The sequence below is a fragment of the Myotis brandtii genome, unplaced genomic scaffold (genome assembly GCF_000412655.1).
Source record: "Myotis brandtii unplaced genomic scaffold, ASM41265v1 scaffold1441, whole genome shotgun sequence".
Lineage (NCBI taxonomy): Eukaryota > Metazoa > Chordata > Mammalia > Chiroptera > Vespertilionidae > Myotis > Myotis brandtii.
The window spans coordinates 244672-257464 of record NW_005355164.1 but is presented as its reverse complement, the minus strand read 5'-3'; the positions used below and the strand labels follow the sequence as shown (position 1 = coordinate 257464).

The following is a 12793-nucleotide window of genomic DNA, read 5'->3' as shown; positions in this document are numbered from 1 at the left end:
CAGATGAAGGAGAGGAGGGAGTCCACCTCGTTTTGGACAATGAGCCGCACTGGGTGGATGCTGTCAGGCAGGGCCAGGCTGGAGGTCATTTCCCAGGCATCCACAAAGGCCACACGGAGGTCAGCAAAGGCAGCTCGGAGGAGCCGGTTCACCTGGAGGGTGAACCAGTCACTGCCATACACGGACTTGTAGCCAGTGTTGGCCAGTTTGATGACCACAAGAGTGTGGGGCTCCCGGGCCAGCAGCGCAGCCACAGCTGCCCGGATCCCTGCCAGTCGCTGTGCAAAGACGGATGGAGGGAAGGTGGTGAAGTGTGCGCCCAGCCCCAGCACCACCACGGTGTGGGGCCCCCCAGCCAGGCCTCCCAGCTCCTGGACCACAGAGTGCAGGGAGGCCACTGGTGTGCGGAGGGAGCGCAGGGGCCAGCCGTGGGCCCGCCAGTGCAGCACTATGTTCCGCGTGGTCTCTACGGCCATCAGGGGCCCTGTCTGATACGTGACGTGTAGATCCACCGGCTTCAGGGCTGTAGGGAGGACAAGAGAGGACGTTTAAGGGTTAATATGGGATTGTGTACCATCCTCTTGTACAAATGAAAATAGTAGTCCCCACTTCCCAGGACATAAGCATTCTGTCTCTAAAACCTAATGCACCCCTGCCCCCAAGTTTCAAGGTTGCCCAGCTCATTACTGAAGTTTCAAGGTTGCCAAGGATCTCATTACTGTCCTTCCAAACACCTCTGCAGTGTGCTTTTATTTCTCTACAGTATTTGACTTCCCTCTGCTGGGTGACCTCTTTTACAAACCTTTGCTTGCCTTCTGTAACACTACATCACCCCATTCCCCCGCCCCTCTGGTCACTCTTTGCTCAACTATTTGCTTCATGTTTTCCTTGCACTGTGTACATGAGGCATTCCCTAAAATTCTGTCATTATCATCCACTTTTCCTTACTATCTATATCTTAGGGAATTCATTCATTTCTACCTCTTCAGTTTTTGACTAAGAGCTAATGGCTTGCTGAGCTTCGATTCCACACTTCCAATTTCCCAATCAATGTTTTCTCTCTAATGATCCGCCATGGCCCTGAACTTTGCACATTGCCTTGGCAAATGAATCTACCATTTCTGCACAAATCTCTCTCCACATCCTGAACCTCCCCCTACTGCCCCACACCTGTCAGCTATTGTTGTTGGTGACTTTCTAATGTTTTATTGTTTTTTCCTTAGCTTTCCATGGGGAGGCCTTTAGTCATAGCTGATACCTCTCTGTGTCTCAATCTGAAGTCAAATAACTCATCAAATCCTATTTATTATTCATTTTTAAGGTTTCCTATGTCTAACTCCTGCATCCAACTTTTAGCTCAGGCTCTTAATAACTCTTGGCTACACGAATTTTTACAAGTACAAATTGGCACTGTTCTGGCACCTTTGTATACAATGTGAAAAAGAGACCAATGTCCTTGCCCTCATGGAGCTTACTGTTGAGAAAGAGAGAGAGAGAGAGAGAGAGAGAGAGAGAGAGAGAGAGAGAGAGAGAGATATTTCCTGTGTAGAAGGGAGGATGGAGATTTTGAGGAACTTAAAGAAGGATGGTGCTCCTGGAGCAGAATGTATGGCACGAGGTGAGGTTAGAGATATAGGTGCAGTCTGGTCATATAGTCCCTGACCATCATGTCAATGATTTTTATTTTTGTACCAAGGAAAATTAGAGTCCATTGAAGGTGAGTAGCATGATGCAACTTACATTTTAAAAAGCTCGTGCTTGCTCCTTTGTGAAAACCTGGGATGGAGGCAGGGGTACTAAGAAGTGAAATGGGAAGCCCAGTTTAAAGGACTTTTTAACAGGCCAAGATGGAGAGAAGTAATGATAGAGGCAAGAGGGTGTTGTACATTAGCTCTCTAGAACTTATTCATCCTGAATCATTGAAACACATATTTTTTTTTATGTAGACAGGATTAGAAAATTAATTGGATACTAATTTCTGGTTTTAGCAATTGGGAGATAATGATACTATGCTTTAGGAAGTCTGAATTATATTTTAGTGACTGGGGAAGGAGGACAGTGATCCAAAAGTTAGTGCTATATTGAATTTTTGTACGCTTGAGAGCATTAACATGGAGATATCAAATTGGTATTTGGAGTTCAGAAGGGAGATATGGACCAGAAAGGTAAATTTGTAATTCATTATAATTACATATGGCATTGGAGCCATAGGAATGGGCAAAATCATTTAAGAAGATGATAACAAGGAAGAAAAGAAGAGGGTCCAAGAATAACTTCAAAAATTTTTATTATTTAGATAATGAGTAGAGGAGGAGGAGATTGAGAAGGAAAGACCAGAAAAATAAGAGGAAAACAATTACAAGTAGTGATAGGAAAGTCAATATAATAAAATGCTTCTACTTGAATGGGTTATATTTCTCATTTATTCAATTAAGACAAAAATCCAAACCAAACAACATAGGCTGTTGAAGCTATGAGGTTAATTTGTTCATTGTTGTTGGGCATATAAGATGGGGACTTTTGGCAATATCAAATAATTTACTTTGTATTTACTATTTGACACATACAACTACTAGGAGTCTATCCTATAGAACTACTTCAACAAATAACAAACACCGTATGATGAGTTTATTCATAGTGGCATTGGTTATAATAGCAAAAATTTGAAAAGGACCAGGTGTCTAGAAATAAGGAATGTTCATACAATGAGTCTTATACAGCAATAAAACAGAATGTACTGATAAAGGGATATATCCCAAATATACCAAGAGGGGGGAAAGGTGCAGAATATGCTATGCTATGTGTTACCTTTTGCTAATGATGCATTGTGATACCCATCATACCCTGATGAAAACAACTGAAAAAAATAATGAAAAAAGTTTTAAAAATTATCATGAGAGAAGAAGGAAAGCATAGGAGATTAAAGAGATAGATTAGGACTGATTCTGGACTGTGGTTATTTGTGAGTAAAGATAGCAGAGATATGAAGCTCTGCTTTTGCCATTCTCAAGAGTTGGTGGTGTGCTGTCTTTGGAGATTGTCATGTCATGAATTTGTCATGCCTATGTGAATTCCCCTTGCACAATTATTAAACTTTTATTTTCTCCTGTTTAGAAAGAAAAAGTTGGTGTGAACATGGATCAAAGTCCTTTGGCACTCAAGGAGAAAAACTTTAGTGAAATACTTTCTGCTTTTGGCTGAGACTCTAATAACTCACTTGGAGCCCTAGTTGGTTTGGCTCAGTGGATAGAGCATCGCCTGTAGACTGAAGGGTCCCAGGTTCGATTGTGGTCAAGGGCACATTGAGCCGGGTGGGTGCAGGAGGCAGCCGGTCAATGATTTACTCTCACCATTGATGTTTCCATCTCTCTTTCCCTCTCTCTTCCTTTCTGAAATCAATAAAAAAATATTTTAAAAAACTGACTTGGATCATTTACCAATCCATAGAAGTTCACTGAAAGGCAGATATGTATTTTTTAAAATATATTTTTATTGAGAGGAAGGGGGAGGGATAGAGAGTTAGAAACATCAATAAGAGAGAAACATCGATCAGCCGCCTCCTGCACTCCCCCTACTGGGGATGTGCCCGCAACCAAGGTACATGCCCTTGACCGGAATCGAACCTGGTACCCTTCAGTCCGCAGGCCGACGCTCTATCCACTGAGCCAAACCGGTCAGGGCCAGATATGTATTTTTGATGGCTTCATAGGCTGGAGCAATGGGGATTGGAACTTAATATTCACCAAGGGAGAGAACCTAGTGTAACACTCCATGTACCGGGCTAGAAACTGAAGAACTATACTCGGGGTGTGGATGTCTATTGTACTTCCAAGGATTATTTGGATGGCCCACAAAACTTCAAACCTTATTCCTGAACTGTAAGCACTCTTAGCTATCTGCCAGAAAACTCTTTTTCAGAATAAGATAACATTGCCTTAGGTCTTACGTTATACATAAAAGTATTTTGTCAAATAAACATCCAGAAAAACCATCAAATATCACAAAACATATGATGAGGCAAAACAAAACACAGCAGGGACAAGAGAAAATGGGGGGTAGGGGGGGAACCTATGGGACCTCCAGATACTGTAATTATCAGTTACAGATTGTAAAAAGCAAGTATCCTTACTATGTTCAAGGAAATAAAAGTCTAATTTTAAAATCTCAGTAATAAACCAGAAACTAAAAAAGAGATATTGGAGATTTTAAAAAGAGTCATCTAAAAATTATGGAAGTAAAAAATACAGTAACTAAAATTTAGAATCAATGATTGGATTTAATAGCAGATTTGACACAACTGAAGGGAAAAGTAGTAGAATTGATACACAGATTGGGAAGAAAAGCCCAGAATAAGTAAAGAGGGGAAATATGAAAAGCACAGGAGAGATGACACAGAGAGCAGAATGACAAAAATAAAACATAATTTAATTGGAATCCCAGAGAGAAGGGGGAAAAATAGGAAGAGGTAATATTTAGGAATGGCTGAGAATTTCCCAGAAATATTTAAAGATGAAATGAAGGGCATCAACCTATTGTTTCAAAGATCCCAACAAAGCCAAAGTAGAATTTGGTAAAATAAATAAATAAATAAATAAATCCTTATCTAATCACACTTGATTGAAGATATAAGAAATTAAATGAAAAGTAAGAGAAGAGCCCTAGCCGGCTTGGCTCAGTGGATAGAGCATTGTCCTGCGGACCGAAGGGTCCCAGGTTTGATTCCAGCCAAGGGCACATGCCCAGGTTGCGGGCTCAATCCCCAGTAGGGGGCATGCAGGAGGCAGCCAACCAATGATTCTCTCTTATCATTGATGTTTCTATCTCTCTCTCCCTCTCCCTTCCTCTCTGAAATCAATAAAGAAATTTTTTTAAAAAGTAAGAGAAGACAAAATTACCAATGCCAGGAATGAAATAGAGGCTATCACTACAAGTATCAAAAGTATAATAAGGAAATACAACAAACAACTTTACACACATAAATTTGACATCTTAGATGAAACTAACCAATTTATTAAAAATTACAAACTATTACAACTCACCTGATATGTAATAGATAATTTGGATAGCTCTGTAATCATTAAGAGAAATGTAAGCAACTTAACCAAATACAGTGTGTGCACCTTGTTTGAATTCTGATTCAAACCAAATCTAGTACAAAATGATAAACAATGCATATAGTAACCAAAGAAAGTTGATACAGACCTTAAGGAAACATCATTTTTAGAAATAAGAAAGGTTTCTTCCTCATGATAAAAAGTTCAGTTTGCCAGGAATTTGTAATGATTCTAAATAGCTATACATCTAATAATATGGCATTAAGTAAATATAGCAAATTTCAAAATAAACTACATGGGAAAACAAATTCACAATCATTCTGGAAGGTTTTTAATATCATCTCTCAGTAATTGGTAAAATAAGTAGACAAATGATTAATAATGATGTAAAGATTTGAATGACATGATTTTATTTATTTATTTTTTTAAAAAAATATATTTTATTGATTTTTCACAGAGAGGAAGGGAGAGGGACAGAGAGCCAGAAACATCGATGAGAGAGAAACATCGATCAGCTGCCTCCTGCACACCTCCTACTGGGGATGTGCCTGCAACCAAGGTACATGCCCTTGACCAGAGCCGAACCTGGGACCCTTGAGTCCGCAGGCCGACGCTCCATCCACTGAGCCAAACCGGTCAGGGCGTGAATGACATGATTTTAAAACCGGCCCTGTTTAGACAATAAAGCTATCAATTGCAGATTACATATGTGTAACATTTACAAAACTGATTGTTTACTGAGCCACAAAGTGAGTCTCATCAAATCTCAAAATATTTAAAATTTAAAAAATATGTTCTCTGGTCACAATGCCATTATATTAGAATTCATAACTAAAATAGTATTAGTAGAAAGGATATATCATTTTTAAATATCTCAGCAGAAACCAAATTGAACTACAGATTCAATATAATCACAATGAAAACCCCAACAGAATTTTGTTTTGCAATTCCACAAGTTGATTAAAAGATACATATGGAAGCACAAAGGAGGGGGGGGGGAAAGCACCAAGACTCTTTAAAAAACAACAAAAATGTAGGTTTTGTCTACCAGAAGTCCAAAATTATTACCACACTATAGTATTGAAGACTGGGTGGTATTGGTACTGGTATAGACAAATGGATTCCTTAAACAGAATTGAGAGCCCCCACAGGGACATATGGACACCCAATTTATGATGAAGATGCACTGCACAGCTATGGGGAAAGGATGAACTTCTCCGTCAGTGGTGCCAAGCCAATCATATCCAAATACCCAAAACTTTAAAAAATAGAAAAGGTGTTCTCTCGTCCCTAACCAGAGAAATTCAAATGAAAACCACATGAGCCACTGCTTCACATCCATAATTTTTTCCAAATGCTAACATTTGATAGTATCAAATGCTGGCAAGAATGTGGAACAACAAGAACCGCCTGTGAAAGAGTAAACCAGTAAAACCACTTTTTAAAGATTGGCAGAATCCAAAAAGTCTCCAAGCACACCTACTCTCTGATTAGCAAAACCACTGCGAGGTGACATCCTACAGAAACACATGCTCATGTGGACTGTAGTTACTCGCACAAAAAATATTTATAGCAGCATTTTTCATGATAGTCCCATCAACAATAGAATGTAAAAGTGTAGTGTATATGAGGTAAACATACAATGAAATACCATCTAACAGTGAAAATGAATGAACTATAATTACATGAAAGTATATGGGTGAATCTTAAATACATAATATTAAGCAAATGAAACCAGTGATAACAGGATTTACAGCATACCTTTTCTTTTTTTTTTCTTTTTTTAAAAATATATTTTATTGATTTTTTACAGAGAGGAAGGGAGAGAGATAGAGAGTCAGAAACATCGATGAGAGAGAAACATCGATCAGCCGCCTCCTGCACATCTCCTACTGGGGATGTGCCCGAAACCCAGGTACATGCCCTTGACCGGAATCGAACCTGGGACCTTCCAGTCCGCAGGCCAAGGCTCTACCCACTGAGCCAAACCAGTTTCGGCCATACCTTTTCTTTTATATGAAGTTGAAAATCAGGCAAAATTCATATATATTGTTTAGAAGTGCCTAATAAGTTGACAAAGCTATAAAAACCAAAGGCATAGCCCGGCCAGTGTGGGTCAGTGGTTGAGCGTCGACCTATGAACCAGGAGGTCATTGTTCGATTCTAGTCAGGACACCTGCCTGGGTTGCAGGTTCGATTCCTAGTAGGGAACATGTAGGGGGCAGCCAATCAATTATTCCTCTCATCATTGATGTTTCTAGCTCTCTCTCTTCCTCTTCTTTTCTTTCTAAAATCAATAAAATATATTAAAAAATAATAAATTTGAAATATCAATATGAATTTTTTAGTGTAGCTATCTATCATCTATCAATCATATATCTACATCTTCTTCTGAATGTTAAATGGCCTAGAAACAATGTTATCCCAATAATAATGAATACTTACAATACCCAGATATTAATTTTTCATTTACCATGAATCCTTAAAGAATCAACAAATTCCAAGTCTGGGCAGAATAGTACATAGCGAACTTGGAATACCTCATGCCAGAAATCAAGGAAATTTTCTAATGTTGGAGGTATATCAAAAAGGGCATAGGAGCCATCTTGGTAGAGATTGTGAAAATTTGAATATTAGAGAAAATGATGAAAGAAAGTATTTAGAGAAAAGAATGATTTTATAGTAAAATATTGGCCAATTACAAACCAAATTTATAAAAATCCATGTATCTATAATGATACTCAAAAAATAGTCATTTGTCACCATTTTAAACCAGCTCTCTTCTTTGTAAATTGGTAATTAAAGATAGTTTAATGTTTTCTTGCCTTTGGGGAGAAGCTATCTTTCAAACTAGCCTATTAGCTCCAGTCAATGTGAGAAAGCATTTTTAAAAAAATAAAAGACCAGCCCTGACCATTTTGGCTCAGTGAATGGAGCGTCGGCCTGCAGGCTGAAGGGTCCCAGGTTCAATTCTGGTCAAGGGTGTGTGCCTTGGTTGTGGGCACATCCCCAGTAAGGGGTGTGCAGGAGGCAGCTGATCGATGTTTCTCTCATCGATGTTTCTAACTCTTTATCCCTCTCCCTTCCTCTCTGTAAAAAATCAATAAAATATATTTAAAAATAAATAAATAAAAGACCAGCCAATATGTATACAAAGAACAATAAGAGTTAGAAAACCACCCTTTGGTAACACTTATACTGCACTGTGGAGGGATCAGCCTTAATCCCCTTATCCAGTGGTCATTCTTCTCATCACTAATGATAAACAATCAGATACTATGCAAACAGAATTTACATCATTTATGTACATGCTTAAGTTCAATCTATCCAGCCTTGAACTTTCAATTCTAGTTTATAGGAAATGCAAGAAATAGAGGACAAACTAAATGTCACCATAATGAAGCAATCAAAAATATCCAGAAGGTGGAACATTTGACAGGGCAGCTGGCCCTGACTTTTCCATAAAGGAAAGTGAAGAAAAGAAGGACTGGCCTAGATATAAAGAAATTAAGGGACAAAACAACCACATCCTGGAATGGATCTTGGCTTTGAAAAAACTATTGTATAGAATTTGAAGGACAATGGAGGAAATTTGATTATAAACTGGATATTAGATTTCAGAAAGTATTATTCATTTTTTAAATTGTGATAATCTTATTTGGGTAATGTTTAAAAAGATTCTGTTTTTAAAAGACATTGGAATATTTGGCGGTAGAATGTCAAGATGTCTGTAATCCACTCAAACACTTAGAATATTAAAGTAAAAAGTAACATGTATATGCTGATGGGAATGTGATGGAAATAATGCTGTTGGGGAAGGTGATGTAGGAGGGAGAGGGGAAATTAGTAGGCAAGATGTCCTTGAATAGATCTAGAATTGAAGTACAAGGATAGGAACATGGAGAATTCACTTTCAAAAACATGTAGGAAAACAGAGGATACTAGTACCGATGCCGGTAGGAGAGGAGATGTGGTGGGAGTCTGCAATTTCACTTCCGATTGCTTTGTTTTGTTCAAGAAAATATACAAGGTTAGCAGCTGAGTGTGAGGATGAAGAAACTGAAATCTCACTGAGGAGAGTGGTTCAGTGGACCTAGGGCAGAGGCTCCAGACCTCGGAGCCCAGCAGAATCACCTGGAGGCTGGTTGAAACAGACTGAGCTCCTCCCTGGAATTTCCGATTCAGGAGGTCTGGGATGGGGCCAGAGACTCCAGTTCTCACAAGCTCCCAGGTGCTGCCAATGCAGCCAGGCTGGGGCCACATTTTGAGAACTCCTGTGATTATTGTGCAGCATCAGTACCTCCTAGACATTCGTGGTCATGCATTGATCAATGAGAACAGCATGACGGGACAGTTTTGCTCCAGGTGTGTTCAGGGACACAGGTGTAGTTGCAAAAGAGGCAGAGGGTTGTATCAAGATCATCACATATCTGGCCCCTTATCATTCTGGACTCAGTTCAAATGAAACTGCCTCAAAAGCATTTTCCCTGACCATTTAATCTCGCTTCCTCCTCTTCACCATCTTTAACCTTCACATTACTTTTTCTCACAAGCCTTTTTTAAAAAAAAATATATTTTATTGATATTCCACAGAGAGGAAGGGAGAGAGACAGAGTTAGAAACATCGATGAGAGAGAAACATTGATCAGCCGCCTCCTGCACATCCCCCACCGGGGTTGTGCCTGCAACTCAGGTACATGCCCTTGACCGGAATCGAACCTGGGACCTTTCAGTCCGCAGGCCGACGCTCTATCCACTGAGCCAAACCAGTTTCGGCTCTCACAAGCCTTTTAATATCTGAAACGTCTGTATATTTATTGTGTCACAGTGTCTGAGTCTTTCCACCAGTTTATGCACAACAAAACAGAAATTTTGATATTTTTGTTCTGGATATTTTTGTTCTTGTTTACTATTATGTTCCTAGAACCTAGAACACTGTTCTAGGAACATAATAGTAAACTGGATATCATAGGTGCTCAATAAATATTTATTAATGAAAAACAAGGAAGGCAGGAAAGGAGAGAAAGAGACAGGAAAACAAATTACCACAAAAACAAATTATGAAACTAAATCATATTACCACAAAAACAAATTACCACAAAAACAAATTATGAAACTAAATCATAATATTAGTTTGACTATGAAGAGAAAAATATTTACATAATTATAAAAACATAAACACCGTTCACCGATATGGCTAAAATAAATACTTTGGAAAGATGGGAAGGGGAGGCTAGCTAGAGCAGTAAATACCACTTCCATGCCTGGACATAAAACACCCTATACAATCCTCCATTCTCACTTTCCCTCTCCCTTCCCCTCTTCCTCTTTTTCTCTCTCTCCTCACCACTGGCTTGGGTGCAGAGGATCCAGCAGTGCCTTCTGGGAGGCCCTAGGGACAGTGGAGACATAGGATGAAAGGACCCTGGGTCCCAGAGTCCCAGCTTTGAGGATAGCGGTGTGGAAGGCTGCCCTCAAACAATGGACTTTAGGTGCGTTCAAAATAAACTTGTATTGTGTCAAGCCACTGAAATTCTAGGGCTTTTTTATTATGGCAAAATAAGAGGAATATAAAAATGGATTTATTAGGAATTCCTGGTGTATCAGTTAGGGTCCAACCAGGAGAAAGAAAAAAAATCACACATTCGTTTGAACAGGGAAAGTGAATATAAAGAATTACTAACAATAACAGGTGAAAGAAAATTCTAAAGAATACTATAGTGATGAGGGAGAGGACCTGAATTCTGGGATAATTTTTTAGCTTACTAATTTGTTCTACTGTGGTATTCGTTCTGCTGTTTATTCCATCGACTGAGGGTTTTTAAAGAATATTTCCATTTATAAAATATCTAATTAGGTCTTTGATATAAAGAATTCAACACTTCACTTCTTCTCCAGGGTAGACTGACTGAGGTTGGAGCTGCCAGTTGAGCACAGAGTGTTCCTACTGACCCTGATATCCACAGAACTTCCAGAGGTGGGACCACTCATAGGAGACTCTGGTGAGTATGGGATTTAGAGAAAATACCCTCATGCCTGCTTTCTATTATACAAATAACCTTCAATTTACAAATTACCTTCTGACTAAAATGACAGATGTTGCATGCTTGTGGCAAGTCCCCTTCATGTCCTGTGGTATGGCAGAGGCACTCTGCGTACTGGCAAGTGCTAGAGCATTGTTGTTGGCCGGGGGGCAGAGCTGGTCTCCTTCCAGCCTCTGGTCATGGCTTGCCCATCCATCAGTTGGTGCATCATCTTGTTTTGTGTGTGTTTCTCTTCTGGCTAATTTAACTTAGCATAATGCTCTCCAGTTCCATCCATGCTGTTGCAAATGGCAAGAGTTCCTTCTTTTTTACCGCAGTGTAGTATTCCATTGTGTAGATGTACCACAGTTGTGTGTGTTTTTTTTTACTGCATTTCTGTGAAATGTCCCCCCCACTCCCCCATAGCCATATCCCTGGAGGTATCTCCCTACAGAAAGCAGATTAATGACTGCCTGAGGCTAGGGCGGGAGGACAGGGAGGGGCACTGGGAAAGGGAGACAACTCTTAATGGGTATGGGTTTAAAGTCCTACGATTGGCTCCTCTCTGAGGGGGCGTGGCTAGGCCCTCGGGGGCGTGGCTGGACTCTAGGGCGGACCCAGCCAGTTTAAAACCCCGCTGAGTGGCTGCAGCCGGCTCGGTAATGGCTGTTAAGCACGGAGCATGGAGGAGTGCGCTTGCCTCTGCGGCGTGGGCTCTTCGCGGGAATGTCAGTGTTGTCAGGAGTCCCAGGGCCCAGCTGAGATGGCAGCGGCCGACGGCAAGCAGTGTCTTCAGGAGTTCCAGGGCCCAGCTGAGACCGCAGGGGCTGAGGGCAAGCCGGCCCCGGCAGAAAAGCACCTCGAGGTGGACACGGCAGCGGGGTGCTGTGCGGGGAGTGGAGGAATCGTGAGCCCCATGCCGCCTCCGCCGCCCCCGCACTGCTCGCTGCAGGACCTGCCGGTGGAGTTGCTGGTGGAGATCTTCGCCTTGCTCCCCGGCACCGACCTGGCCAGCCTGGCCCAGGCCTGCACCAAATTCCACCAAATCCTGCACACCGACAGCATCTGGAGACGGTGCTGCCGGGAGGAGTATGGTGTTCGTGAAAATTTGCAGAACCTGGAGATCGGTATGTCTTATCGAGAAGTCTATGCGAAGATGTTCTCATACAGAAACATTTTGGGTTTGTGGCAGCTAGGTGATAGCTATGGAAGACTGCTGAATGTAGTGGTGGACGGCTTAGGCATTACTGGTTGGACGTGCCGGCCTTCCAAGAACACCCATGTGTATGGCCCAGTGCAATTCGAGCCTTCGTTCAGAATTCGCCTGACGGAGAGGAAATCAGCCACGGTGGCTTACATGGACAACATCTATAGCTTTTACTACAGCCGCCACATGCAGATTCAGAAGGACAAGTTCAGCATCCAGTGGATCAAGAGAGACCACCAAAAGGATTCACCAACGCGGCTTAGGGGAGAACGGGTTCTGGTGCTGTTGGAGAAGGACAGGCGGCCTTATGACTGCCTGACCTCACACCGCCGCGTGATGCTGTCGCAGGAGGACAGACAGCCATATCGCTGCCTGACCTACCACCGCGTCTACCTCCCGCCGAGCCACCCGGACGACCTCATCAAGCCAGGCCTCTTCCACGGCAAATACGATGGCTTCGGCCCTATGATTGCCATGCTCAGCTTCCATGGGAAGTATGCCAGGGTCAC

The 12793-nt window shown here is 41.3% G+C and overlaps 1 protein-coding gene across 1 annotated transcript in view; it reads right to left on the bottom strand.

The window, feature by feature from the left end:
- The window catches only part of LOC102247214 (NXPE family member 3), a 40468-nt gene that overhangs the window by 1794 nt on the left and 25881 nt on the right, over positions 1-12793 (bottom strand). The window contains exon 5 of the mRNA XM_014535531.1: positions 2-523. Coding sequence (XP_014391017.1) covers positions 2-523 — 522 coding nt within the window. The remainder of the gene's footprint in view (position 1; positions 524-12793) is intronic.